Here is a 23,584-nt window from a genome sequence, read left to right on the forward strand (position 1 = left end):
GGATGTTAAGGCCCAGAGGGACCAGAGTGCCCCAGGGTTCCCCAGGGTCCCCCATGGGATGGGGCAAAGCCTTGAGCTGCCCCCTGCCACCCTGACCATCTCTGCCTGCCCTAACAGACAGTCAAGCGTCCCCGGAAAGTCCAGCTGCCCACCACCAAGGCCACCTCTGGCCTGGGACACCAGGACTCGGACGAGGAAGATGGGCCGCGGCGGCTGGACGAGGCTGACCACGGCCAGGGCTACGAGGGTGACACGTCCAGCGGCTCTGGCCACTCCTGGGGCGAGCGCTCCCGCCGGCCAAGGACAGGTCGCCGGAGCCGGGCCGGCAGCCATGGGCGCAGGAGCCCAGGCGGTGGCTCCGAAGCCAACGGGCTGGCCCTAGTGTCTGGCTTCAAGCGGCTGCCGCGGCAGGACGTGCAGATGCGGCCCGTGAAGTCCGTGCTGGTGCGGAGGAGAGACAGTGACGGTGAGCGTGGGGGCCACGTTGTCGGCAGTGGGCTTGGCATCCCCGGGAACGGGCAGCGCTGCCCCAAAATCTGGTCACGTATGGTGTGTGCTCAGCAGAACAGTGGCCTCCAAAGATACCCACATCCTGGTCCCAGGACCTGTGGATGTGTCACTTCATATGGCAGAGGGGACTTTGCAGGCAGGATTAAGTTAAGGTCCCTGAGACGGGGACGACCCTGGATTCCCCGGGGGCCCCAGCGTCATCCCAGGGTCCTTATAAGAGGGAGGCGGGAGGGTCAGAGGCAGAGAGAGACGGGAGATGCTGCGCTGCTGGCTGTGAGGATGCAGGAGGGGCCGCGAGCCAGGGATGCGGCGCCTCTAGAAGCTGGAAAAGGCGGGAACCGCTGCTCCCCTGGAGCCTCCGGAAGGACCAGCCCTGCCCACGCCTGGATTTTAGCCCCGTTGAGGCCCATTTCAGACTATGAGATAAATTTGTGTTGTATTATGGCCACTAAGTTTGTGGCAGTTTGGTACAGCAACAGGAAACTCACACATCATGACATCAGTCGACTGTCAAGGGATTAGTAGGTATAGAACAGTAGGGACGTGATCTCTCATTCCTGTCTTGAGTCAATGGCAGTATTGTGACCTTGGAATTCTGGTCATGATGTGACAAATGGCACTGGGATATCTACCCCACATTGTAATTTTAATAATCCTCAAAACGCTCATCGTGATGTCACTGAGTATTGGGGTTGTGACCCCTAAGCCCCTTTGGTGATGTCATCAGGGTGTTGGGAAGGGACAGCCTGGGCTCTGCTCCTTCTCAGGTGCCTGCTGCTGACTGCTGCGCAATGATATCAGAATCCCTGCCCCAGAGCCTTTGCATGGGCTGTTCCCCCCCCATCCTGAAATGACCTTCCCAAGACCCTTGCAGGGTTTGCCCCCTTGCTTCATCCAAGACCCAGCTCAGACGTCACCCCCTGAGAGAGGCCATCCCCCACCACGTGTCCCCAAACTGCCCCTCCACGGCCACTCTCCCCACCTCCTGGCTAACTCTCTCTCTCTTTTTTTCTTTTAATACTTTTTATTTTTTAAATTATTTATTTATTTATTTATTTTTGGCTGTGTTGGGTCTTTGTTGCTGCGCGTGGGCTTTCTCTAGTTGAGGCAAGCAAGGGCTACTCTTCAGTGCGGTGCGTGGGCTTCTCATTGCGGTGGCTTCTCTTGTTGCAGAGCACAGGCTCTAGGCGCGTGGGCTTCAGTAGTTGTGGCACTCGGGCTCAGTAGTCGTGGCACACGGGCTTAGTTGCCCCGCGGCATGTGGGATCTTCCCGGACCAGGGTTCGAACCCGTGTCCCCTGCATTGGCAGGTGGATTCTTAACCACTGCGCCACCAGGGAAGTCCCCCAGCTTTTTCTCTTCCCAGTGCTCAGCATCACCGGGTGCTTGTGTGTTCCATCTCCCCCAACTACAGGGGACCAGGTCTGCTTGGTCACCCGCCGACAGGCACCTGCAGGGGGAGAGTGCCCGCTGGAAAGGGGCAGCAGGCTGAAGCCTGCCCCCTCCCTGCAGGACAGCAGCCTGGAAGGTGGGATGGTTGAGGGCAGGCGAGAAGGCCGAGGTCTGAGAGCCCCTGGCAGCCCAGAACCCAGGCCCTGCCTCAGTTTCCCTCCTCTTCCCCCCACAGATTTTGGGGTCAAACTGGGCAGTCAGATCTTCATCAAGCACATTACAGAATCAGGCCTGGCTGCCCGGAACAGCAGGCTCCAGGAAGGAGACCTCATCCTACAGGTGAGCCCAGGCTTCCTGTCAAGGGGCAGGGAGACCGGGGCCAGAGGGTAACAGTGTTACCAAGGCATATGGCACGGTCAGCAGAGCTGGTTCTGAACTACTTGCCTCCTGCATTGTGGCCTGTTTCACAAAGGTTGGAGATGGCTATGCAGGATTTTCCCCCCTTCCCCACATCTGCTGCAAATCCATTGCCAAATGTCGGTTTCTAGCACCCCCTTTGGGTTGTCTGTTTCTAGTATCCCCAGAATCACATGACCTGCTGGCTACAGCACTGATTCATGGGCCTGCCTTAGGTGCCTGGATGCTAATGGTCCAGAGACCATGCTTTGAGGAGCAGCTCTGCTTTAAGAGCTTGGTTTCCTTCTAGACTCCTTCCCTGAAAATCTGTTTCTAGTGATTCCTAGTGTTTGATATCCAAATCATTTCTGGTTCATTGTTTCTAGAGTTTCCTCAGAGTTGTCTGTTTCTAGTGACCCTGAGGAATTGTCTGTTTCTAGTAGTTTGGGGCTGACACTTGAAACAGAGCTTGGAGGTGGGGCTGGGGGCTAGAAGGGTTACTGAAAACAGACATTCCCAAGAGAAAATGTTAGCAATGGATTCCTGGTGAGGGGAGATGACATTAAATCCCTCCTAGGAATTGTGTGTTTCTAATCCACTTCTAGATGTCTGTTTCCAGTACCTCCTAGAGACTGTCTGTTTCTAGTATCTAAGTATTTACTCTCTCTCCCCCAATTAGAGTTGTTTCTAACATCTGTTCCCAGCGTCTCCTGAGAAATTTCCCCCTCTGGGGAAATGAGAGTCAATCCATTTTTAATTTTTCCCTAGCGCCCCCCCACCCCTCTTAGAAAATTGTCTGTTTCTAGAATTCTTCTGGAGGTCAGTTATTGGCATAGCCTCCTCTCACAGCAGGAATGCAATTCTATCATTTTCTGTTGAGAATGTCTGTTTTTAGTAACCCCTGAGGGTTGTGTGTTTCTAGTCCCCCTCACCAAGGTATCTGTTTCTAGTATCCCCTATCTCTCATGAACTTGCTTCCTCCTTCCTGATCCCTTTTAGATCAACGGGGTGTCCAGTGAGAATCTGTCACTGAGTGACACACGGCAACTGATCGAGAAGTCGGAAGGGAAACTGACTCTGCTGGTGCTCAGGGACCGAGGCCAGTTCCTGGTGAATATCCCTCCGGCCGTCAGCGACAGCGACAGCTCCCTTCTGGAGGGTGAGGGGCCAAGAGGCCGGCCCTGGGAGGTTCAAATGGAGGGCCAGGGAGGCAGGCTGTGCCAGGCAGGGCCAAGCAGGAGTTGGGAAGCCTGGCCTTGAGAGGCTCAGAGAGGGACAGAAACTTGCCCAAGGCCACACAGCAAGTTAGGGCTGGAGGCCCTCAGCTGAGTCTGACTCTGGTCTGGGCCCCTTTGCTTAGAGGGGCCTGATGTGCCCCTCTGTGAAATGGCAGCCTGGAAGGCATGCCCGTGGCTGAGACACGCTTTCCCCCACAGACATCTCAGACCTCGGGTCAGAACTGTCTCAGGCGCCACCATCCCATGTACCACCGCCACCCCAGCATAGGCAGCGGAGTCCGGACGCCAGCCGAACGAGCTCCCCCATGTATGTAACCTCATCGGCTAGAATGGCCAAGTGGGATGGGAAAATGGGCCTATCTTTTCCAACATGGGGTAGCCTTGAGGGTGCAGTCATGGCGGCCTGCCTGGAAGAGGCCTCTCCTTCCACACACAGTCCTTCTTGCCTCCTTATTGTGGCTCAGGGTTCTTGATCCTGGGAGAACCAGATATGGGCGGACTTAAAGCAGAAGGGACAACAGAATTTTACAACAAGCCCTAGAAGACTTCAAAATGCATAAGCGCTGTCACCGAGCAAGGCTTTTAGAGAGTTCTCTTGGGGGCAAAATAGCCACAGCTGTGTGCAGGGATTAGAGGATGCTTATTCGTTATGATGAGATTTATAAAAGGGACAGAGTGGCAGTTACTTTGTTAGTCTCCTGGGGCTGCAGTAACAAAGCGCCACAAACTGGTCGGCTTAGAACCACAGAAATTTATTGTCTCAAAGTCCTGGAGACTGATGACCCAAGTCACGGTGTCAGGCCCACGCTGCCTCTCAAGGCTCTTAGGGGAAAATCTGTTCCAGGCCTTTCTCCTAGCTTCTGGTAGCCTCTGGCATTCCTTGGCTTCCAGGTGGCCGTCTCCCCGCTGTGTGTCTTCATGTCATCTTCCCCCCGTGTATGTGTCTCTGTGTCCAGATGTCCCCTTTTTATAAGGACACCAGTCAGACTGGATTAGCCACGCCCCCCCCACCCCAGTATGACCTCAGGTTCACTAATCACATCGTGATGACCCTGTTCCCAAATGAGGTCCCATTCTGAGATCCTGGGGGTTAGGACCGCAACAGATGAATTTTGAGGGTACACAATTCAGTGCCTTAAAAAACATGACTGCACAACACTTGGGGATTAGGTAACAGGCACCTCATTTAAGCCTGCAGTCCCCTGTGAAGTAGGGGGTTGTATCTGTTATCTACAGCCGCATAACAAATGACCCCCAAACCTGGCCGCTTGAAACAATGGTAAACATGTATTATCTCACTGTTGCTGAGAGTCAGGAATTGGGGACGGCTTAGCTGGCTGGTTCTGGTTCATGGTCTCGTGAGGTTACAGTCAAGACGTGGTCTAGGGCTGTGGGCTTTTGGGAGTGGATGATCCCCTTCTAAGCTCCCTCGCATGGCTGTTGGCGGGAGGACCAGGAGGTGGGGGTCATTGCGGTCCATTTTAGAGGCCAGAGGAGGGCCCACGCCAAGGCCCCAGATCTTACTCCACCACTAATTAGGGCACTAACTAGCGGCAACACAAGGAGATGGTGTGTGTGTGCTTGGCCTGTAGCGAATGCTCTTTATTACGATTGTTATAATATAATCCTTGCTTGGGAATATTAGACAGCCATGAAACAGGATGTCTCCGAGAGTATATTGAAAAGACCTTGGGAAAATGCACTTGGCATTGTGTATGGTGAATGAACCGGATTGCAGAATGACACAGGGCAGCATCTCAAAGGGTTTGGGGGACTCTTGTGTGATCTTCCTGAGGATTCCATGGGCACACAGAAGGATCTGTGGACAGACGGCTCCAAGTAGCTTGATGTGTTTCTCCGATGCAGACCCTGTACTCTTTAAACCTGCCCCGCGAGACCTGGGCTGGGGGTACATCATTCTCAAGTGTCTTTCGCCACCCCCAGTCACTCAGCACTGGGGGTTCACAGGCTGTATGTCGGAAATGCTAACATATGGCCTGACCTTGATTTTCTTTCAGAAGTATATATTTCCTCACTGTTTCTTTGAAAGCATCTGAAAGATCTGGAAAGTAACTCTTTTGTGCTAACAGTGGGTTGATTTTGCAGGGAACTTTCTTTCTGTCCTGTGGTTTAACTCTGTGTTAGTCTGCTCGGGCTGTTAACAAAATACCATAGGCAGGAGGCCGGAAGTCCATGGCCAGGGTGCTGGCATGGCCGGTTCCTGGTGAAGGCCTCTTCCTGGCCCATGGACGGCCGCCTTCCTGCTGTGTGTTCCCACGGTGGAGAGAGTGATCTCTGGTGTCTTTTATAAGGATACTAATCCTGTCATGGGGGCCCCACCCTCATGACCTCATTTAGACCTGGTCACCTCCAAAGGCCCGCCTCCTAAGACCATCCCACTGGGGGTTAGGACTTCAGCATATGAATTTGGGGGGACACAGACATTGGGTCAAGAGCACCTTCTATAACTTTTCACTAATATTAAAACAATAAACATGACTGTCACAGGCTCATCTCATTTTGAGGCCTTGACTCGACTCAGCCATCCCAGGGCTCGGAGGAGGAAACTGGGGCTCAGAGAGGGGAAGCAGAGGGCCGGAGGTCACACAGCTGCAGAGGGGCAGGACCAGGATTAGAACCCACGTGCCGATAAATTAAAATTCTTCTAAAAATTGCTGCTCAACATCCCCCCACCCCCACCTCACCCCAAATCTGTTCCCCACCAGGGAGAGCCCCCAGCTTCGGCAGGAAAGTTCAGTGGATTCTAGGACTGCGTCAGAACCAGGTGAGCAGAGAGTGGTGACTCTGAGCACCCCTCCTCTGATTTTTCTGATCGCAGCCAATGAGGCTGTACCGAGCAGAGCGGGGAAGGCCGGCACGGACCTAAGAGGCCAGGGACAGTTCCCTGGGAAGAAGCAGGGGACTGGGGGCTGCATTCCAAGGGGCAGAGACACCCCCCAGCAAAGGTTTGGCGGCTGGACCAGTCAGCGTGCTCGGGAAAAACTGGCTGTTCCCTTTCAGACTCCCCGAGGCAAAGGAGCTGTGACGTGCACAGCGTGCCCAGCGGTCAGAGCGTGGAGGACCACGGGTATGTGCCCCAGGACAGAGCCCCCCAGCTGAGGACTCGCACCCCCGGGGCTGCCTCCTGGTTCCCATCACCTGCCTTCTCGCACCAGCATGGGGGTGGGGCTCTCCCATCCACGGCCTGACCTGTCTCTGCCTCACTGCTCAGGTACAGCCCCGCCTCGCAGGTGGTCCGCTTCCTCAAGGGCGCAAACATTGGGCTGCGGCTGGCCGGAGGCAATGACGTGGGCATCTTTGTGTCCCGGGTGCAGGCGGGCAGCCCGGCTGACGGGCAGGGCATCCAGGAGGGGGATGAGATTCTGCAGGTGAGCGGGGGAGGCTGGTGGTGGGCCTGCTGGGTGGTACCCGAGTCTGTTACTGCTTGTGTGGCCTCCCCCGGGGACCCCCTGGGGACTGGCAAGACACCCAGAGACATTCAAACATTTTAAGGCTTCCCAGCCTGGGGCATGACCTTGATGATTGGGTCATGACCTTGTGCATGTCACATCCTTGTCAATGTCATGACCTCGATGTCCAGCTCACGACCTTTCCCAGGTCACTGCCTCGTTATCGATGTCACAGTCTCCTTGTTTGTGTCACTGAGTTGACCGTGTCCTGACTATGTTGCCTGGGCCGCACCCTTGATCCCTGCATCCATCCACAGTCTCTTTCTGTGCCAACTCCAGTCTCCCGTGTCCGGGTCGTGGCCTTATCCAGGTCGCGCCTTCGTGGTGTGTCTTTAACTCCACGATCATCAGTGTCTGTGACCTGCTGTCTGGGTCTGTATATTGTGTCCCTGTCACGACCCCATGTCTGTCTTGACTCTTTCAAGTATCACAAAATTCTCACCAGTGTCCTGGTCCTGTCACAGCTGTGACCCCTCGTTCCCATGTCTTGATGTTGACAACCCACAGAGCCTCGGTTATGCCTGTACTGATTGCATTCCAAGTATCCTGGTTTCTGGGCCAGACCTTCACGTGTGTGTGTGTGTGTGTGTGTGTGTGTGTGTGTGTGTGTGTGTGTGTGTGTGTGAGATGCCCAGGCTGCCACAGGGCAGTGCCCCTTTCCGAAAGCCGTCCCCCGATCTCTGGGGCTCTTGACAGCAGCTCTGGAAGGAGTTGGGTGGAGGGCTTCGTCTGGAGGAAGAGCTGGGATCTTGTGCCCTTGTCCCACCCCTGCACCCACTTCCCGGCAGGTGAATGATACTCCATTCCAGAACCTGACCCGGGAGGAGGCTGTGCAGTTCCTGCTGGAGCTGCCCCCGGGCGAGGAGGTGGAGCTGGTGACGCAGCGGAAGCAGGACAGTGAGTGTGCGTGAGTGTATATGTGTGTGAGTGTGTGAGCGTGTGTGTCTGTGAGAGTGGAGCTGGGATCCACAGCCAGGCCCTGGGGAGAGGTCGGGTCTGGGCGGTGGCCCTGCTAGCTCACGGAGCCTCCGTGTCCACAGTCTTCCGGAAGATGGTGCAGTCCCGCGTGGGCGACTCCTTCTACATCCGCATGCACTTTGAGATGGAGCCCAGCCCGCCGTCTGGCCTGGGCTTCACCCGCGGAGACGTCTTCCACGTGCTGGACACGCTGTACCCCGGCCCTGGGCAGAGCCATGCTCGCGGAGGCCACTGGCTGGCGGTGCGCATGGGGCGTGACCTCCGGGAGAAAGAGCGGGGCATCATCCCCAACCAGAGCAGGTGGGGACCGCCCACGGGAACAGGGCACAGCGTCACCGCTTAGCGTCCTTGGTGATTCGGTCTGGGGAGCCGTGCAGAAGGCTCAGAGCTGACCAGTCAGTGCTTGTATGAGTTTCCTGCAGGTGCTGTAACAAATTACCACAAACCAAAAAAAAAAAAAAAAAAAAATTACCACAAACCTAGGGGCTCTGAACAGCACACTTTTATCCTTTCACGTTCTGGAGGTCAGAAATGAGTCTGATGGGGCTAAATCCAGGCGTGGGCAGGGCGGGTCCTTCCGGAGGCTCCAGGGGAGCAGCGGTTCCCGCCTTTTCCAGCTTCTAGAGGCGCCACATCCCTGGCTCGCGGCCCCGTCTTCCATCCTCACAGCCAGCAGCTTAGCATCTCCCGTCTCTCTCTGCCTCTGACCCTCCCGCCTCCCTCTTATAAGGACGCTGTGATGACACTAGGGCCCCCGGGGAATCCAGGGTCATCCCCATCTCAGGGGCCTTAACTTAACCCCTCGTGCAAAGTCCCCTTTGCCGTGAGAGGTGACATACTCACAGGTCCCGGGATTAGGCCTTGGACATCTTTGGGGCTGTGATCCTGGACCCCAGTGCTCACTCATCTCCTCTCTTCTCTCCAGGGCGGAGCAGCTGGCCAGTCTGGAGGCTGCCCAGCGGGCCGTGGGGGTCGGGCCCGGAGCCTCAGCGGGCTCCAGCACACGGGCCGAGTTCTGGCGGCTGCGGGGTCTTCGTCGGGGAGCCAAGAAGACCACCCATCGGAGCCGCGAGGATCTGTCGGCTCTGACCAGACAGGGTCATTACCCGCCATATGAACGCGTGGTGCTGCGAGAAGGTGGGCCAGGGTGGGAGGGGCCGAGGGGGGGCCTCAAGTAAGAGTGTTCCGAAGCCACAATCCTTACCTCTCTCCTTCCACCCAAAATACCCCCTTTTGGTTACTTTAGGATGAAAATACACACACACAAAACCAGCACATAGATCCTTTCACTACCGGAGAACCAGGGGTAAAAATACACCTCATTCAGATTTCAGGAAGGGAAGAGATTAAGCTCTTGCCCACAGCCTCAGGGCAGAAGGATTAAAACCAGGTGCTGAGGCTTTTTAAAGAAAATAGCAGGTGACTCAGGACCGGAAAGGGCTGAGCCGCTTTCCAGCTGCTGGTCTGTCATCCAGACAAAAAAGACTCAAACATAAAAGGCTACGTACTTAATTTCTACCCCCAGGCAACGAAAGTTTAGAAATCTGAACGTATGGAGTTTTTAAGAGCAAGAGAGAGGCCTGGAAGGAGAGGAGAAAAAGAGAGAAGGGTCAGGTGTAAAGAGCCGTCTGCTTACTCGCTTTTCTCCGGCCAAGATGCCTTCTCCAGCCAAGATGCCTTCTGCACCCACTTCCTCACTGGTAAAAGGGAGTATTGGTGAGGCCAGGGGTCAAACAAGCTCTTCCTGCAAAGGGCCAGATGGTTTCTGTCAAATGACTCAACTCTGCAGGAAGGCAGGAGAGAGGGGACATGCTGGATGTGGCTTTGTGCCAATAAAACTTTATTTACAAAAACAGGCTGTAGACCGGATGCGGCCTGAGGGTTGTAATGGTTGCCAATCACTGAGTTAGCTGGGTTCAGCTGCTCTGACCCCAAACTGTATAAACAAGAAGTTTCCTTTTCAAGTAACAGTCTCAGTATAAGAAGACCAAGAGGTCTCACACCTTCCCTTGAAGGATACAACCCAGATTTCACACATCATTCTGCTTGCATCCCATTGGCCAGGATGTAGTCACATGGCCATCCTTAGCTTCAAGGGAGGCTGGGAGTTGTAGTCTTTAGCTGGGCAGCTATGGGCCTGGCTAGATCCACTATGGAGAAAGTGGAGAGACAGTTGCACAAGAGGCTAGCAGCCTTTGCCCCGCCTGGGATCCTGATTCTTGTCATTGATTCTCTGCCCCGCAGCCAGTTTCAAGCGCCCAGTGGTGATCCTGGGACCCGTGGCTGACATTGCTATGCAGAAGTTGACTGCTGAGATGCCTGACGAGTTTGAAATTGCAGGTGAGAAACCAGGTCCCATAGCAACCTCACCGGTGAACCATTTCATAACCCTTTCCCAGCCTGGGGTTGAGGCAGCTTGATAAGGGGGCTGCTAATGATGCTGTTTGGGGGAAAGAGTTAGAACAACCATGCCAAACATGAGGCAGATCATCCGCCAGCACCCCCTCCAACCCCTGGGCCAGACATCCTCAATCAATCTTGCCACCCTTTACCTGGATAGAGCCTCAGAATCCTTCTTAACACAGTTCACCAAGCAGCCATTGCCAATGGAGCCAATTGGACAATTGCCAGTTGTCTGTTTGTTCAAGAGATTTGTCTATTGAGCTATAGACACAGCATCGAACGAAAACACAGGGTCTCCTGAGGAGACCAAAAATGAACAACTGCAGGAACAATTAAGCTAGAGTAGGGAATCAACAAATTACAGCTCCTGGGCCAAATATGGCTGTTTTTATTCAGCCTGCTAATTAAGAATGGTATTCAGAGACTTCCCTGGTGGTGCAGTGGTTAAGAATCCGCCTGCCGATGCAGGGGACACGGGTTCGAGCCCTGGTCCGGGAAGTCCCACATGCCGCGGAGCAACTAAGCCTGTGCGCCACAACTACTGAGCCTGCACTCTAGTGCCCGCGAGCCACAGCTACTGAAGCCCGTGCGCCTAGAGCCCGTGCTCCGCAACAAGAGAAGCCACTGCAATGAGAGAAGTACATGCACCGCAATGAAGAGTAGCCCCCGCTCACTGCAACTAGAGAAAGCCCGCATGCCACAACGAAGACCCAATGGCAGCCAACAATAAATAAATTTAAAAAAAAAAAATGGTATTGATATATTTTATTTTGTTTTTGAAATAGATGTGGCTCTTTTATTTATTTATTTATTTTTGGCTGCATTGGGTCTTCATTGCCGCGCGTGGGCTTTTCTCTAGTTGCGGCGAGCAGGGGCTACTCTTTGCTGAGGTGTGCGGGCTTCTCAGTGCAGTGGCTTCTCTTGTTGTGGAGCATGGGCTCTAGGCGCACGGGCTTCAGTAGTTGTGGCACATGGGCTCAGTAGTTGTGGCGCACGGGCTTAGTTGCTCTGTGGCATGTGGGATCTTCCTGGACCAGGGCTCAAACCCGTGTCTCCTGCATTGGCAGGTGGATTCTTAACCACTGCGCCACCAGGGAAGCCCAAGAATGGTATTGATATATTTTAAATGGTTGAAAAGAAGTTAAAACAATTTTTTTGTGACATGTGAAAAGAACTGAAAGCTGCAACGTGAACAGATACTTGTACATGAAGATTCATCCTGATTCACAGCAGCCAAAAGATGGACACAACCCAAGTGTCCATCGACAGGTGATGGATAAATAAAACGTGCTCCGTGTACACCGTGGAATATTATTCAGCCTTAAAAAAGGAAGGAAATTCTGACACTCACTACAACATGGATGAACATTGAAGACACAATGCTCAGTGAAATAGGTCAGATACAAAAAGACAAACACTGTCTGATTCCACTCACAGGAGGTCCCTAGAGGAGTCACATCCACAGAGACAGGAAGTAGATGGTGGGGGCCAGGGGCTGGGGGAGGGGGAGGGGGAGTCAGTGTTTCATGGGGACAGAGTTTCAGTTTGGGAAGATGAGAAAGTTCTGGAGGTGGATGGCGGGGATGGTTGCACCACAGTGTGAATGCACTTGATGCCACTGATCTGTGCACTTAAAAATGGTTAAGGTGGTACATGTTAAGTTACACACATTTTACCACAACAAAGAGAAAAAAGGCAAGTATGCGTCCCCCTCCTTTTAGACCCCAGCGTGCCTTCTCCCTCAGCTGCCATGCTATCTAGGAGGGCTTCCTAGAGGTAGCAGTACTCCATCTCAGGTCCTAGAGGACACATAGGGTATGGGAGAGTAGCTTCTTTCGGGTCACAGCCCAAGCAAAGGCCCAGAGTTGGGACCAAACCTGGGAAAGTGAGTGTGTGGAGCACAGACTATGCATCTGTCTCCCCATCATGCCAGTCGTTGGCTCAGTGACTCTGAGCTGGTGACCGTATGTCCCTGGCTCAGTTTCCCCATCTGCCAGTAACAGCCACTCCTGTTCAGGAGGAGGAGGTGAGGGTCGTGGTCAGGAGGGGACCCAGTGTGGTGTCAGGAGTGGGGCCAGCAGGAGCTGCTGCTGCTGCTGGCGTTAGAATTTCTCTCAAGGGCCATGGGGAGCCATGGTGGGTTCTTGCGCAGGGGAGGGGCAGGGAGACATGAATTTGAAGGGCCAGTGGACTGCCCTCCCGAAGCTGCCAGTCGCCTCTCCCCTCCACAGAGAGCGTGTCAAGGACCGACAGCCCCTCCAAGATCATCAAACTGGACACCGTGCGGGTGATTGCAGAGAAAGTAAGCAAGGCTCTGCTGTGGGTCCCATTTCATGGATGGGGAAACCGAGGCCCAGTCCTCCAATCTGTTCTGGCCCCACACCCCGCAAATGTGGTTTTCCCCCTCTTGGAGGCTTTGTGATGTGGGGGACTTGAGGGAGACAGAGCCCGCCCAGAGTCACACAGCAGCAAGTCCTGGGAAGAGGCAGAGACTCAAACTGGGGCTCTGGTGCTCAAGACACTGTGGCCTGGGCTATCACCAAGCCCCACCCCAACATGCTGGCCTGCAGATGTGAGAGGCTGGGGTCCACTCTGACCTCAGACTCTTCATCTCTGTCTCTCTGATTCTTCACCTGTCTCTGATGCTCTGTCTCTGGGTGTTTTTCCCTCCACTGTCTCTCTGTCTCCCTCCCCCACGGCCCCCAACATTGGCCTGGCCCAGGACAAACACGCACTCCTGGACGTGACACCTTCAGCCATTGAGCGCCTTAACTACGTGCAGTACTACCCAATCGTGGTCTTCTGTGTCCCCGAGAGCCGGACAGCTCTCAAGGCACTGCGCCAATGGCTGGCCCCCACCTCCCACCGCAACTCCCGCCGCCTCTACGCTCAGGCCCAGAAGCTGAGGAAGCACAGTGATCACCTCTTCACAGGTGGGGTGGGAGCTGAGGGTCTGGGGTGGGCGGTGGGTCCTGCCCTGAGTCTCCCAGCCATGCTGATGCCCCTCCCCCCCGCCCGCAGCCACCATCCCCCTGCAGGGCACAAGCGACTCCTGGTACCAAGAGCTCAAGGCCATCATCCGCGAGCAGCAGACGCGGCCCATCTGGACGGCCGAGGACCAGGTACCTGCCAGGGTTTGGGAACAGTCGCAGTTAGGGCTGGGTTAGGGGCCACGGCCAAGGCCCAGATTTGACCTGAGCCTAGGGTCTGGACCTGGTTCCTGGGGTGAGATGGGATTGGGGTCTTTTCCTGACACTGGAGTCAGGGTTGGGGCTCAGCTCAGATCTGGGGGCTCAGTCTGGACCAAGGTCAATGGTCAGAACTCACCTTGGGGTCAAGGGTTAAGGCTCAATTTGAGGTTGAGGACTGGAGTTTGAAAGGTGGTGTCCCGGGTCTGGGGTTTTTCTCTAAGATCAGGGAGGGCCGGGGCTCGGCTCAGCCAGGCCATGTGCACCCGCAGCTGGACAGCTCCTCAGAGGACAACCTGGACCTCCCTCATCGCAGCCTGGCTGACAGCTCCGCGGATCTGAGCTGTGACAGCCGGCTCAACAGTGACTATGAGACAGACGGTGAGGGCGGCGTCTACACGGACGGCGAGGGCTACACGGATGGCGAGGGTGGGCCCCACACGGACGTGGACGAGGGGCCCCTGGCGCCAGCCCTGGCCCGGTCCTCGGAGCCCGTGCTGGAGGATGAGCCTCGGATCCTGCAAGATCACGGTAGATCCTCGGGTCACCGGGGGACCCAGGTGAGCAGAGCACCAGGCTGGCCCCAGCAAGGGTCTCGGGACGGGGCTGAGACACCTAGGGAGCCTATTTTCCGCCAGGATGTCGAGGAACAGAAACTTCCCCGACCAGATCAGTAGCTGGGACCTGGATCTAGGGTATTTGAACCACTGAGTCACTTAAAGCAAATATTTAACCTCTGCGTGAGTTTCCTTATCTAAGATACAGGGATTGATGGTAAAGTCTTGATGTCACGAGCTTGTTATTTTGCTGTTGTTGTTGTTTTGTTTCTTGGCTTGTGGGATCTTAGTTCCCTGACCAGGGATCGAACCTACGTCCCCTGCAGTGGAAGCTCAGAGTCCTAACCACTGGACCACCAGGGAATTCCCACAAGCTTGTTGTTCAAACAGAATACACTTAGTCCAAGTCCTGGCCCCGGGAGTTGGGTGTTCAACAATAACAAATATTGACTTAGCACTTATTCTCTGTGCGGCTGCCTCAGCCTCCAAGGTGCCTTTCTGTGAATTTGACAAAATCCTCCAAACCCTCTCTAGGGAAATGTAAAAATGTACGAATCTATGACGTCTCTGGTAGAATGGTGCTCTGTGGCATTGTGCAGTACCCGACCTGCTCAACTGTCCATGGCATCCTGATTATGGGGCAGGCTCTCCTCTAAGCACTTGACATATATGAACTCATTTATGAGCTCCTGAGAACAGCCCTCTGAGGAAAGTCACAGATGGGAAACCCCACTCCCCCTTTGCTGACAGTCTGGGAGATCACAGCCAAGGCCTTCCCCTGTCCCAGGCTGTTTTCTCATTTAAAATTGGGGATGAGCTCCAGACTTCTGTGGGGACAAGGAGAAAGCCTGTGGGTAACACTGCCGGGGGCAAAGGTGGGGAGGTGGGATGGGGTAGTTACTCATCTCAGTTTATCATACTTGGGGGTAAGTGTTAACCTCCTTTCTCCCTCTGCAAGGTGGATGGCCGCCACCCACAGGGTCAATGGCGACAGGACAGCATGCGGTAAGAGCCCCTGTACTCCACATTGGGGGCCCTCAACCTTCCCCCTGGGACTCAGGGTGTGGGGTGGAGAAGAGACCTAGAACCAAGCTATGCCTTCGTGGTGTTGGGAGCCTCCTGGGTGAGAGAGAGCCAGACAGAGCCACTCCAAGCCCCATGTAGTCAGGGCCATGGGAGTAGGAATCCTCTTCCTGGGAGAATTGGGAGGGCTTCCTGAAGGAAGGGAATTTGGAGCGGGCTTTGAAGGATGTGTAGGAGTTTTGTCTTGCTCATCTCTGACTGCACCCACTGTGCCTAGCCCAGAGTCAACTCAGATAATGGTAGGTAAGTCCACATCCTCCCCACCCACAGCCTCTGTTCTATTTTCTGATCCCCAGGACCTATGAGCGGGATGCTCTGAGGAAAAAGTTTACACGAGCCCGAGATGTGGAGTCCTCTGACGAAGATGGCTATGACTGGGGACCGGCCACTGACCTGTGACCCCTCCCAGGTGGCCAGCTGGCCTGTCCTCCCTTTTTCTCCCTGGAGCTGAGACTCAGCTTCCCACACAGAACCTGGAAACCTGCCTCCCTCTGCCCGGTCTTTAATAAATGGAGTTATTTTCACAGCACTGGCTTTTAGTGACTTCCAGGGACAAGGGGCCAGACTAGGGTGCTATCTTTCCTCTCTCAACCCCACAGACCCAGATCTGAGACTTTGCCCATTCAATAAGCTTTTAATTTTTTACATAAAAAATAATATAGAACCAAGAAACTTTTGTGGCCTTGGCCAGCCAAGGAGGGTCCGCGGACGGAGTTCCAGGGCCGGCGGGGGCTAAGGCACAGTGGTGAGGGGAAGGTGGCTGGTCACAGGTACACCGGCTGCTCCTGGCCTGTGAGCAGGCGGTAGGTGGCAGCGGGCATCGTCTTGATGTGAACCTGGGGGCAGAGAGGAGGCGGCAGCTGCAGGCGGCCTCCTCCCACTCAGGCCCCGCCTACCACCCACGCACGCACCTCAATGTGGGCCTCCGTGAGCAGCTCAATGATGCGGGCGTGGGGCGTGGCCACCACACTCTGCCCGTTGATCTCAATGATGCGGTGCCCCACGCGGACGCCCCCGCGCTCCGCAATGCCACCCCGGAGGAGGCTGCAGATCTGGGGGGACAGGAAGGGCCACGCTGCTCAGGGGGCCACGCCTGGGGCCGCCCACCCGCCACCCGGTCCCTGGGCTGGGGGCTCACTATGCCGTCCTCCACGCAGAAGCCCAGCTGTTCGCGGACGTGGGGCCGGCGGATGATGGCCGTGGTGACCGGCGGGCAGTGGACGATGCTGAGGGTCACCAGCGTCTGAGACTTCACTTCCTGTGCAGGATGGGGGCTGTTGACCTGGCTGGGCCTCCGGGGGGCTGCCAGACTTCCTGTTGAGCTGCAGCCCCTCCTGGGCCTGTTTACCCACTCATAAAATGGAACCTACAGATTCTACAAGATCCCTTGAGAAGTGGTTAAGAATGCAGACCAGAGCTGGGCGGCCTTGGAGTCAGAGCCGTGCCACCTCTCACCTCCCTGGGCCTCAGTTTCCTTATGGTCAAAAGCAAGGTTCTAGCAGTGCCCACAAGGCAGGGTTACAAGCACTCAGTAACACACTGCGTGAACCGTGTCAGACTTGCCCTTCTGGCCTGGCCAGGCCCCTCCCCATCTCTGGGCCTCAGTCTCCCAGTCTGGGCAACGAGGGTCAAGACTCAAGAATACACTTGCTGCCTCATGGCAGAGAGGAAAGGCCTTGTGTTCCAATCCTGCTCCCGCACCAAAGCGGTGTCCCTGGACTTACCCTCTCTGAGCCTCGGTCTCCCAAAGTGCATGGGAGCAGGTAGGACTTGAAGCTTTACCTGCCCCTTCTGGACTGAGACACAGAGACCTGGCCTTGGGCTCACTTTCCTGGCCACGTGGGGAGGGGGGAACCTGCCATCTGGGGGGCCCTTGCAGGCCCTCTGCCCTGGCCGCCCCGGAGGACTCACGCGGACGGCAGCCTGGCAGGCGGCCAGGGGCAGCCCCACCAGGCTGGTCCCGTTGATGGCGGTGATGCGGTCTCCGATGCTGAGGGCCCCTGAGCGCTCGGCGGGGCCCCCGTGCAGCAGGTTGGCGATGACGGCCGTGGGCAGCAAGGAACCCCAGCCCGACTCCACCAGGGCTACGCCCAGACCCTCACCCCGGCGCTTCTCGATGCACACCTGGGGGGTCACAGGTGGCGCTTGAGGGCTGCTTGGAGGAGGTAGGAGGAGGTAGGGTGGGGGGCGCGGGAGGGCTTCAGGGCCACTCGGTGGGCCGGGGTGGGGGGACCCGCTTGCTCACCTCCCTGCAGTTCTCGCTGTTGGAGAAGTGGTCGAGGTCCCCGTTGTGGAGGTGGCCGGGGCCCGTGGCCCCCTGGCTCTGCTGGGAGCCCACCTGGCTGGGGTTGATCCCGCTTTCCCGCAGGAACTGGCTGTAGGCCACGGCGAAGGCCTGGCCGATGGCCTGGGCAATGAGCTGGGCCTGTGGGGTGGGAGGCACCTCTCTGGGGGTCCCACCCACCTCCTTCAGGTCCCCCCCCAGCCACTGACATCCCTAGCAGCAGCCCATACACCCCCAAGTGGGACTGGCCCGCCAGCCGCTGGCCAAGAATCTAGGGGGAGGGGAAGGGAGACAGGCCTGGGGCAGGGAGGGTTTGGGGAGATGGCTGCCAGTCTCAGGCTCTTACAGGAAGGCCTGGAATATATGGCTCAGGGCCTTCAGGAGGGTGAGGATGGAAGGACGCTGGGGTGACAGTGTGGCCAGGTGGGGCTTTGGTGGAGAGCAGGGGCCGCCGTGAGTTCCCCCTCGCCCTCAGGACACCCAGAGCCCGCTGCTCACGTCCTCCGAGTGGAAAACGTGGCAGATCATCTTGTAGAGCCGGCGGCTGTGGGGCTGGGGCGCCGGCCGCCGGGCCAGCCGCCGCCGGGCCATGAGCACCAGGACGCTGCCGATGTCGGCGATGTAGGAGATGGTCTGCAGGGCGTGGTCCATCAGGGCCTCCTGGAGGGGGCGGGGAGACCAGGCTGGGTGGGCTGCGGGGGGCCTCGCTCGGCCCCACCCTCAGCGGAGGCTCCCACGCCCCAGAGGCCAGGCCTGGGCCCCGTACCTGGGAGTCAGCTGTCAGAACCTTGACCCTCTTGGTGGAGACGAAGAGGTCTACCTCTGTCATGGGCTGGGTCTCCCCATCGGGGGCCTGCGGGGGGTGGGGTGGGACATGGAGGCCCCCAAAGACCCAGACTCTGACCCGCCAGGCTCGGACGGCCTCGGGGGACCCGGCCTGCAGCCCACCTACCCGCCCGCCCACCCTCCTGCCGGCCCCTGGCTTCACCTTGACGCGGTCCATGGCCTCCTGGGCCTGCGCCATGCGCGTGCTGGGGGGCGGGTTTCGCTCGGACACCAGCTGGGTGGAGCCCAGGTATTTGGCCCCGAATATGACACCATCTAGGAGGTCTTCGTGGTCACAGGGGCCGGACACTGAGGGCGACAGCAGAGGCGGGTCAGCCCCCTAGAACCTCTGCCAGGCTCGTCCACCCCTGTGGGCTCTGCCCAGAGCCCTGAATGGTCTGGAAGCACAGAGAGTTCTGCCCCGCGGCTTGGCACTTGGAGCCACACAGGTCTGCCCACTGTCCCATAGCCACCCCATCAGCCGGAGCCACAGATCAGTGGCTTGGCCCTCACGGATGTAGAACCCTCCGTCAGTCTAGAGCCGGCTCTGCCCACAGCTCAAGGACTCCCAGGCAGAGGACGCGGTTTCAGGAGCAGAATCTGCATCCAGAACCACGGCCAGAAACAGCTCTAGTGCCCACAGACACCGCCGCCCTGTGTTGCTAGAATTCCAGGAATCAGGCTAGAACCAGACAGTCCCACTATTTCTAAAACCCTTGACATTATAGAACCATAGTCAACTCTGCTGGATGATTCTGGAATCCCAATCAATCTAGAGCCAGTCAGCTCTGCCCACTGCTCTAGAATTCTCTATCGGCCCAGGACCACAGACAACTCTACTCCATGGTCATAGAACTGCCCAAACAGAGTAGAAAGAGGCAACTGTCCACGTAGCTCAGACTCTCATACTGTCCAGAAACCCAGGTGGTTCCTGATCTGTGATTCTAGAACTCCCTGACAGGTCTCAAACCACAGAATTCTGCCTGGGATTTTAGAAACCTACATTGCTCCAGAATCAGACTTTTCCACTACGTGATTCCAGAACGTCTTGATCAAGATAGCATTAGGAAGCTCCTCCTGTGGTTCTAGAATCCCCTCAATAACTCATAACTGCAGATGCACTGGGCAATTCTAAGAATTATCTGAACAATCCAGAAACGAACAACTCTGCTCATGGTTCTAGAATCCCCCCAACCCAGCCCAGAACCACAGAAAGCTCTGCCCTTATGGCTCTAGAATTCCCTGAGCAACCTAGAGCCAGACAGCAGTGCCAGTGATTCTAGAATATTCTAACCAATAGCTATTGCTTTTTGGAGAACCACAGGCCACAGGGAATGAAACCACATTCCCGTGAACTTAAAGGATAGCCAGTTCTGCCCACTGTCCTTCATGATCTAAGCATTCCAGAACAACAGATAACTCTGCTCTGGGTTCTAGAACTGCACCATCCAATATGGTAGCCACCAAGCACATGTGGGTACTGTGCACTTGAAATGTGGCTGGTCTGGACTTAGATGTGCTGTAAGCGTAAAATGCATGCCGGATTTAGAAGCTCTCAAAAAAAATGTAAAATTATAAAATGTTGAATTGTATGCCGAAATAACATTTTAAATATGTGGGCTTAATTTAAATGTTATTAAAGTTACTTTTAAGTGTTTGTTTTTTTAATGTGGATAACTAAAAAATTTCAAGTGACATGTGGCTCAAATTCTATTTCTGTTGTATAGCTGTAGAACTTTCTAGAATTGGACAGTTCTGCCCAGTTCTAGTACAGCTCCTAAAGGTCTAGAACCAGAGATAAATTCTATTCACTCCATGGTTCTAGAACTCCCCAGTCTGAGTAGAACCTGACAGCTCTGTTCATCATTCCAGAACACCGTCGTCAGCCGAGGTCACTTTAATCTAGAACCACAGGCAAAATGCTAGGTTCTGGAACTCTCTAGGTGAATCACAGCTCCACCCATGACTCTAGAACTTTCTTGGAACTACAAGTTCAAACCAGCTTCCTTTCCCACAACCACGGAACTTGTTCTTTGACCTAGAGCCTCAGTGTGGGGGAGAATGTTCTAGAACATTCCAGGTGGCCAGAACAGATACTTCTCATGCCTTGAGAGCAGATTGGCAAGCCTTTCTGCAAAGGCCCAAACAGTAAATATTTTTTATTTTGTGGGCCAGATGGTCTCCATTGCAACTACTCAGTCTGGCCGCTGCCACAGACAACACGCGAATGAATGGGCATCAGTCTCTCCCGATAAAATTTATTTGCGGACGCTGAAATTTGAATTGCCTATCGTTTTCATCTGTCAAGAAATGTTCTTCTTTCAAGTTTTTTCAACCATTTAAAAATGCACGGGGGCTTCCCTGGTGGCCCAGTGGTTAAGAATCTGCCTGGCAATGCAGGGAACACGGGTTCGAGCCCTGGTCCGGGAATATCCCACATGCCGCGGAGCAACTAAGCACGTGCACCACGACTACTGAGCCTGCGCTCTAGAGCCTGCGAGCCACAACTACTGAGCCCGCGTGCCACAACTACTGAAGCCTGTGCGCCTAGAGCCCGTGCTCTGCAACAAGAGAAGCCACTGCAATGAGAAGCCCGCGCACCGCAACAAAGAGCGGCCCCTGCTCGCCGCAACTAGAGAAAGCCCATGAGCAGCAACGAACACCAACACAACCAAAAATAAATTTTAAAAATAAAATAAAATAAAAATAAAAATGCATGGGACTTCCCCGGCGGTCCAGTGGTTAGGACTCGCGCTTCCACTGCAGGGGGGTGCAGGTTCGATCCCTGGTCGGGGAACTAAGATCCCACATGCTGCGTGGCGTGGCCAAAAAATAAAATAAAATAAAATAAAAATGCAGAAGCTGTCTTAGCTCACAAAACATACCAGAAAGTCCATGGATGGTAATTTACCAACCCTTGCTCTAGAATCAAGTTAAGTGCTACAATTTGCCAAGTCTGCCCTAATGCTCCCTATTCATTCTAGAACATTCTCAGGATTGTCTCTTCTTTCAGGTGTCTGGAATCTACTCAAAACCAACCTTATAGCCTCTCTAGAAGCAACTTGTTACTGGCAAACTTTGTGCCAGGTTTTGGGAGCTTGAGTCGGGCTGTTCTGAAACCCCGAAGTCCCTGGGGCCAGGGTGGGCGGGACACTCACCCTCCTGGAGGGCTGGGTAGGAAGCCAGGGTCTTGGGGCTCTGGAAGAAGACAGAAGAGGGGTAGGCCTGAGTCCTCCTGCTTGGCTCCCAGCAGTGGAGCGGCCTGGGGGGCGGGGTGGGCTCTACCTGGGCACTGGCAGGTGGCTCTTCAGAAGTGACCAGAGGTACTGTCTCCAGCCAGGGTTCTGGGGAGCTGCTTGAGCTCCTGCCCTCGTCCTGCTCGACAGAGGCTCCTTCTGCCCACTCCTGGGGGCCCATATCCCCTTCTGGGTCATCAGGGGGCTGCAACAGGCGAGGAGCAGGGTCTGGAGGTTCCTGGGGACCTGACTGGGAAGGAGGGCGCTCGTCTTGCTGCAAGAGGCTCAGCAAGTCTTCCCGGCCAGCCTCGGCGGACAAGAGCCCATGGGCATCGGTGATGTCCTGAGGGGCCAGGCCATGGCCAGTGGCAATGTGCAAGGGGCACGGGGGTCCATCTGGGGACAGGCCCACCAGATCACCTGGCAGAGCTTCAAACTGTTGCAGCAGGTCCCGAATATTTAGCCCGTCAAGTTCCATCTGACTCAGGTTGCTGGGGCCTCCTGGTGCCGGGTCCCACTGGCAATCAGGGGTGAGGTCCTGAGAGGGTGAAAGTGTGTCCCTGGGCTCCTCCAAGTCCATGGCTGGAGGTCCTGGAGGGGGTTGGGAGGTTGTCAGGAATTCCATGCCTGGACCCTGGGCTCAAGCTAGCATCTGAAAAAGAGAATCAAAGATGAGATTTCCTGGCTGCCAATTTGGTACCAGGCTCTCACCTGGTATGTATTCATACAGGACACATAATTTAATCCCCATCATACCCTGCAAGGAAGGTTCTGCTATGACCTCATTTTACAGACGAGGAAACTGAGGTGCAGAATGAGCAGCTGTAAGGCTGTGGCTTCCCAGGCTCCAAACCCCGGGGGATTCCCCTGTACCCGTTGCCCCAGACCTCTCCCCATCCGTGGACCCTGTTCACCCCGGCCCTGGTTCTTCCAAATCTTCCTCCGCGGGGATGTGGAGGCTGGAGACATACTCTGACTATACAGACCCGACAGGTGTAGGTCGCCGAGACCCAGGACTCAAGACCTCAGTCCAAGACTTTAGACCCAGAATTTCAGACTTAATACTGGAGTTCCAAGATGCCAGAAAGCGGGCTCGCATCTCAAAACCTCCAATGCCACCCTCAAGATCGACCCCAGACTCAGACCTGGACCTCAGACCCAACCTGAAGACTCAACTCGAGCCTAAAGCTGAGTTAAGACCCCAGTCCTCTAGCAGACCCCAGACTCAAGACTTCAGAGCCGTGACCTCAGGCGCTGGCTCCAGACCTCGCTCTGCTCCGCCGGCACACTCACTTCCCAAACCGAGGTGGCCTCAACCCGCGCGGCCCCCAGGACCCCGCGCCCTGGCTGGTCCGGTCCTGCCAGTCGCCGCCGCTCGCCAATTCCCGGACAGGGCGCTGGCAGATCTGTTCGCGCAGCGCTCCTGGACCACTGGGCATGCGCAAGCCCGCGGGGCTTGCTGGGAAATGTAGTTCTCTCAGCCAGCCTGGCCACGCGGGGGCGCTAGATGTTGGGACCGTGAGTTCGAATCCCGAACCTTCATTTACGCACAGTGAAAGTTCGGGCTGGCTTCTGAGCTTGTTTCCTGAACTGCAAAGTGCGGTTTAAAGCCACTGCTTGACTGCTACGGCTTTGCTCATTATTCCAAGGGATGGCAGATGGGAAGAAATGGGACTGGAAAATACTAAAGGAGCGTGAGAGGCGGACCCTTTCGACTCCGGGGACACCGGAAGCGACGCGGGGACCACACTGTAGACAGACTTCCGTTGTGGCACTCAGTAGGGCGGCCGAATGGCTCGCCTGGCTTAACTTACCTCCCTAAACTTCCGGCTTCCTCAATTGTAAACTGGGGATAATAATAGTACCTACCTCCTAATTAAATGAAATCGAGCTGGTTACAGATTTAGCAATAGGTTTAGAAAATAATGAGCCTAATAATAGTGTTAACTTTTATTAGTTTTAGGTTTTCAGTAAGTGCTCATTGACTAGAATCAGGGATGTATAAGTTGTGATACTTAAAGTAA

At 55.5% G+C, this 23,584-nt stretch overlaps 2 protein-coding genes across 9 annotated transcripts in view; one reads left to right on the plus strand and one right to left on the minus strand.

Moving 5' to 3' along the window:
* The window catches only part of TJP3 (tight junction protein 3), a 29,547-nt gene extending 13,806 nt beyond the window's left edge, over nt 1-15,741 (plus strand). For 3 of the 6 annotated variants that reach the window (XM_082381763.1, XM_082381760.1, XM_082381762.1), the window contains exons 5-21: nt 118-466; nt 2,138-2,241; nt 3,298-3,457; nt 3,735-3,843; nt 6,263-6,321; nt 6,558-6,624; nt 6,769-6,925; nt 7,795-7,909; nt 8,047-8,284; nt 8,910-9,121; nt 10,229-10,324; nt 12,619-12,689; nt 13,110-13,320; nt 13,409-13,509; nt 13,800-14,135; nt 15,091-15,137; nt 15,512-15,741. In XM_082381763.1, coding sequence (XP_082237889.1) covers nt 118-466; nt 2,138-2,241; nt 3,298-3,457; nt 3,735-3,843; nt 6,263-6,321; nt 6,558-6,624; nt 6,769-6,925; nt 7,795-7,909; nt 8,047-8,284; nt 8,910-9,121; nt 10,229-10,324; nt 12,619-12,689; nt 13,110-13,320; nt 13,409-13,509; nt 13,800-14,135; nt 15,091-15,137; nt 15,512-15,614 — 2,535 coding nt within the window. In that variant the 3' untranslated portion in view covers nt 15,615-15,741. The remainder of the gene's footprint in view (nt 1-117; nt 467-2,137; nt 2,242-3,297; nt 3,458-3,734; nt 3,844-6,262; nt 6,322-6,557; nt 6,625-6,768; nt 6,926-7,794; nt 7,910-8,046; nt 8,285-8,909; nt 9,122-10,228; nt 10,325-12,618; nt 12,690-13,109; nt 13,321-13,408; nt 13,510-13,799; nt 14,136-15,090; nt 15,138-15,511) is intronic. The other 3 variants (XM_082381764.1, XM_082381761.1, XM_082381765.1) reach the window with 3 other exon arrangements.
* An 88-nt stretch (nt 15,742-15,829) lies between these two features.
* Nucleotides 15,830-23,013, minus strand: APBA3 (amyloid beta precursor protein binding family A member 3). Of its 3 annotated transcripts, none has more exons than XM_082381791.1 (11): nt 22,854-23,013; nt 21,610-22,212; nt 21,483-21,522; nt 18,488-18,633; nt 18,266-18,352; nt 17,998-18,159; nt 17,461-17,640; nt 17,127-17,339; nt 16,354-16,473; nt 16,127-16,267; nt 15,830-16,051 (listed from the first exon to the last, which is right to left on the minus strand). In XM_082381791.1, the coding sequence occupies exons 2-11, from the start codon at nt 22,183-22,185 to the stop codon at nt 15,980-15,982; spliced, it is 1,737 nt and encodes a 578-aa protein (XP_082237917.1). In that variant the 5' UTR covers nt 22,186-22,212; nt 22,854-23,013; the 3' UTR covers nt 15,830-15,979. The 3 variants fall into 3 exon arrangements, with proteins under 3 accessions (XP_082237917.1, XP_082237918.1, XP_082237919.1); XM_082381792.1 differs by having other exon boundaries at nt 21,610-22,151; nt 22,854-23,001; XM_082381793.1 differs by lacking the exon at nt 21,483-21,522 and having other exon boundaries at nt 21,981-22,212.
* Nucleotides 23,014-23,584: the final 571 nt, after the last annotated feature.

The sequence above is a fragment of the Balaenoptera borealis genome (assembly GCF_965194805.1).
Source record: "Balaenoptera borealis genome assembly, chromosome: 2".
Classification (NCBI taxonomy): domain Eukaryota; kingdom Metazoa; phylum Chordata; class Mammalia; order Artiodactyla; family Balaenopteridae; genus Balaenoptera; species Balaenoptera borealis.

Coding starts and splice junctions, on each gene's coding strand:
- APBA3 (XM_082381791.1), bottom strand. CDS start 22,185: ATGGAATTCCTGACAACCTCCCAACCCCCTCCAGGACCTCCAGCCATG. Junction 17,340..17,460: donor ACAGCGAGAACTGCAGGGAG/GTGAGCAAGCGG, acceptor GTGACCCCCCAG/GTGTGCATCGAGAAGCGCCG. Junction 16,474..17,126: donor CCTGCCAGGCTGCCGTCCGC/GTGAGTCCTCCG, acceptor CATCCTGCACAG/GAAGTGAAGTCTCAGACGCT.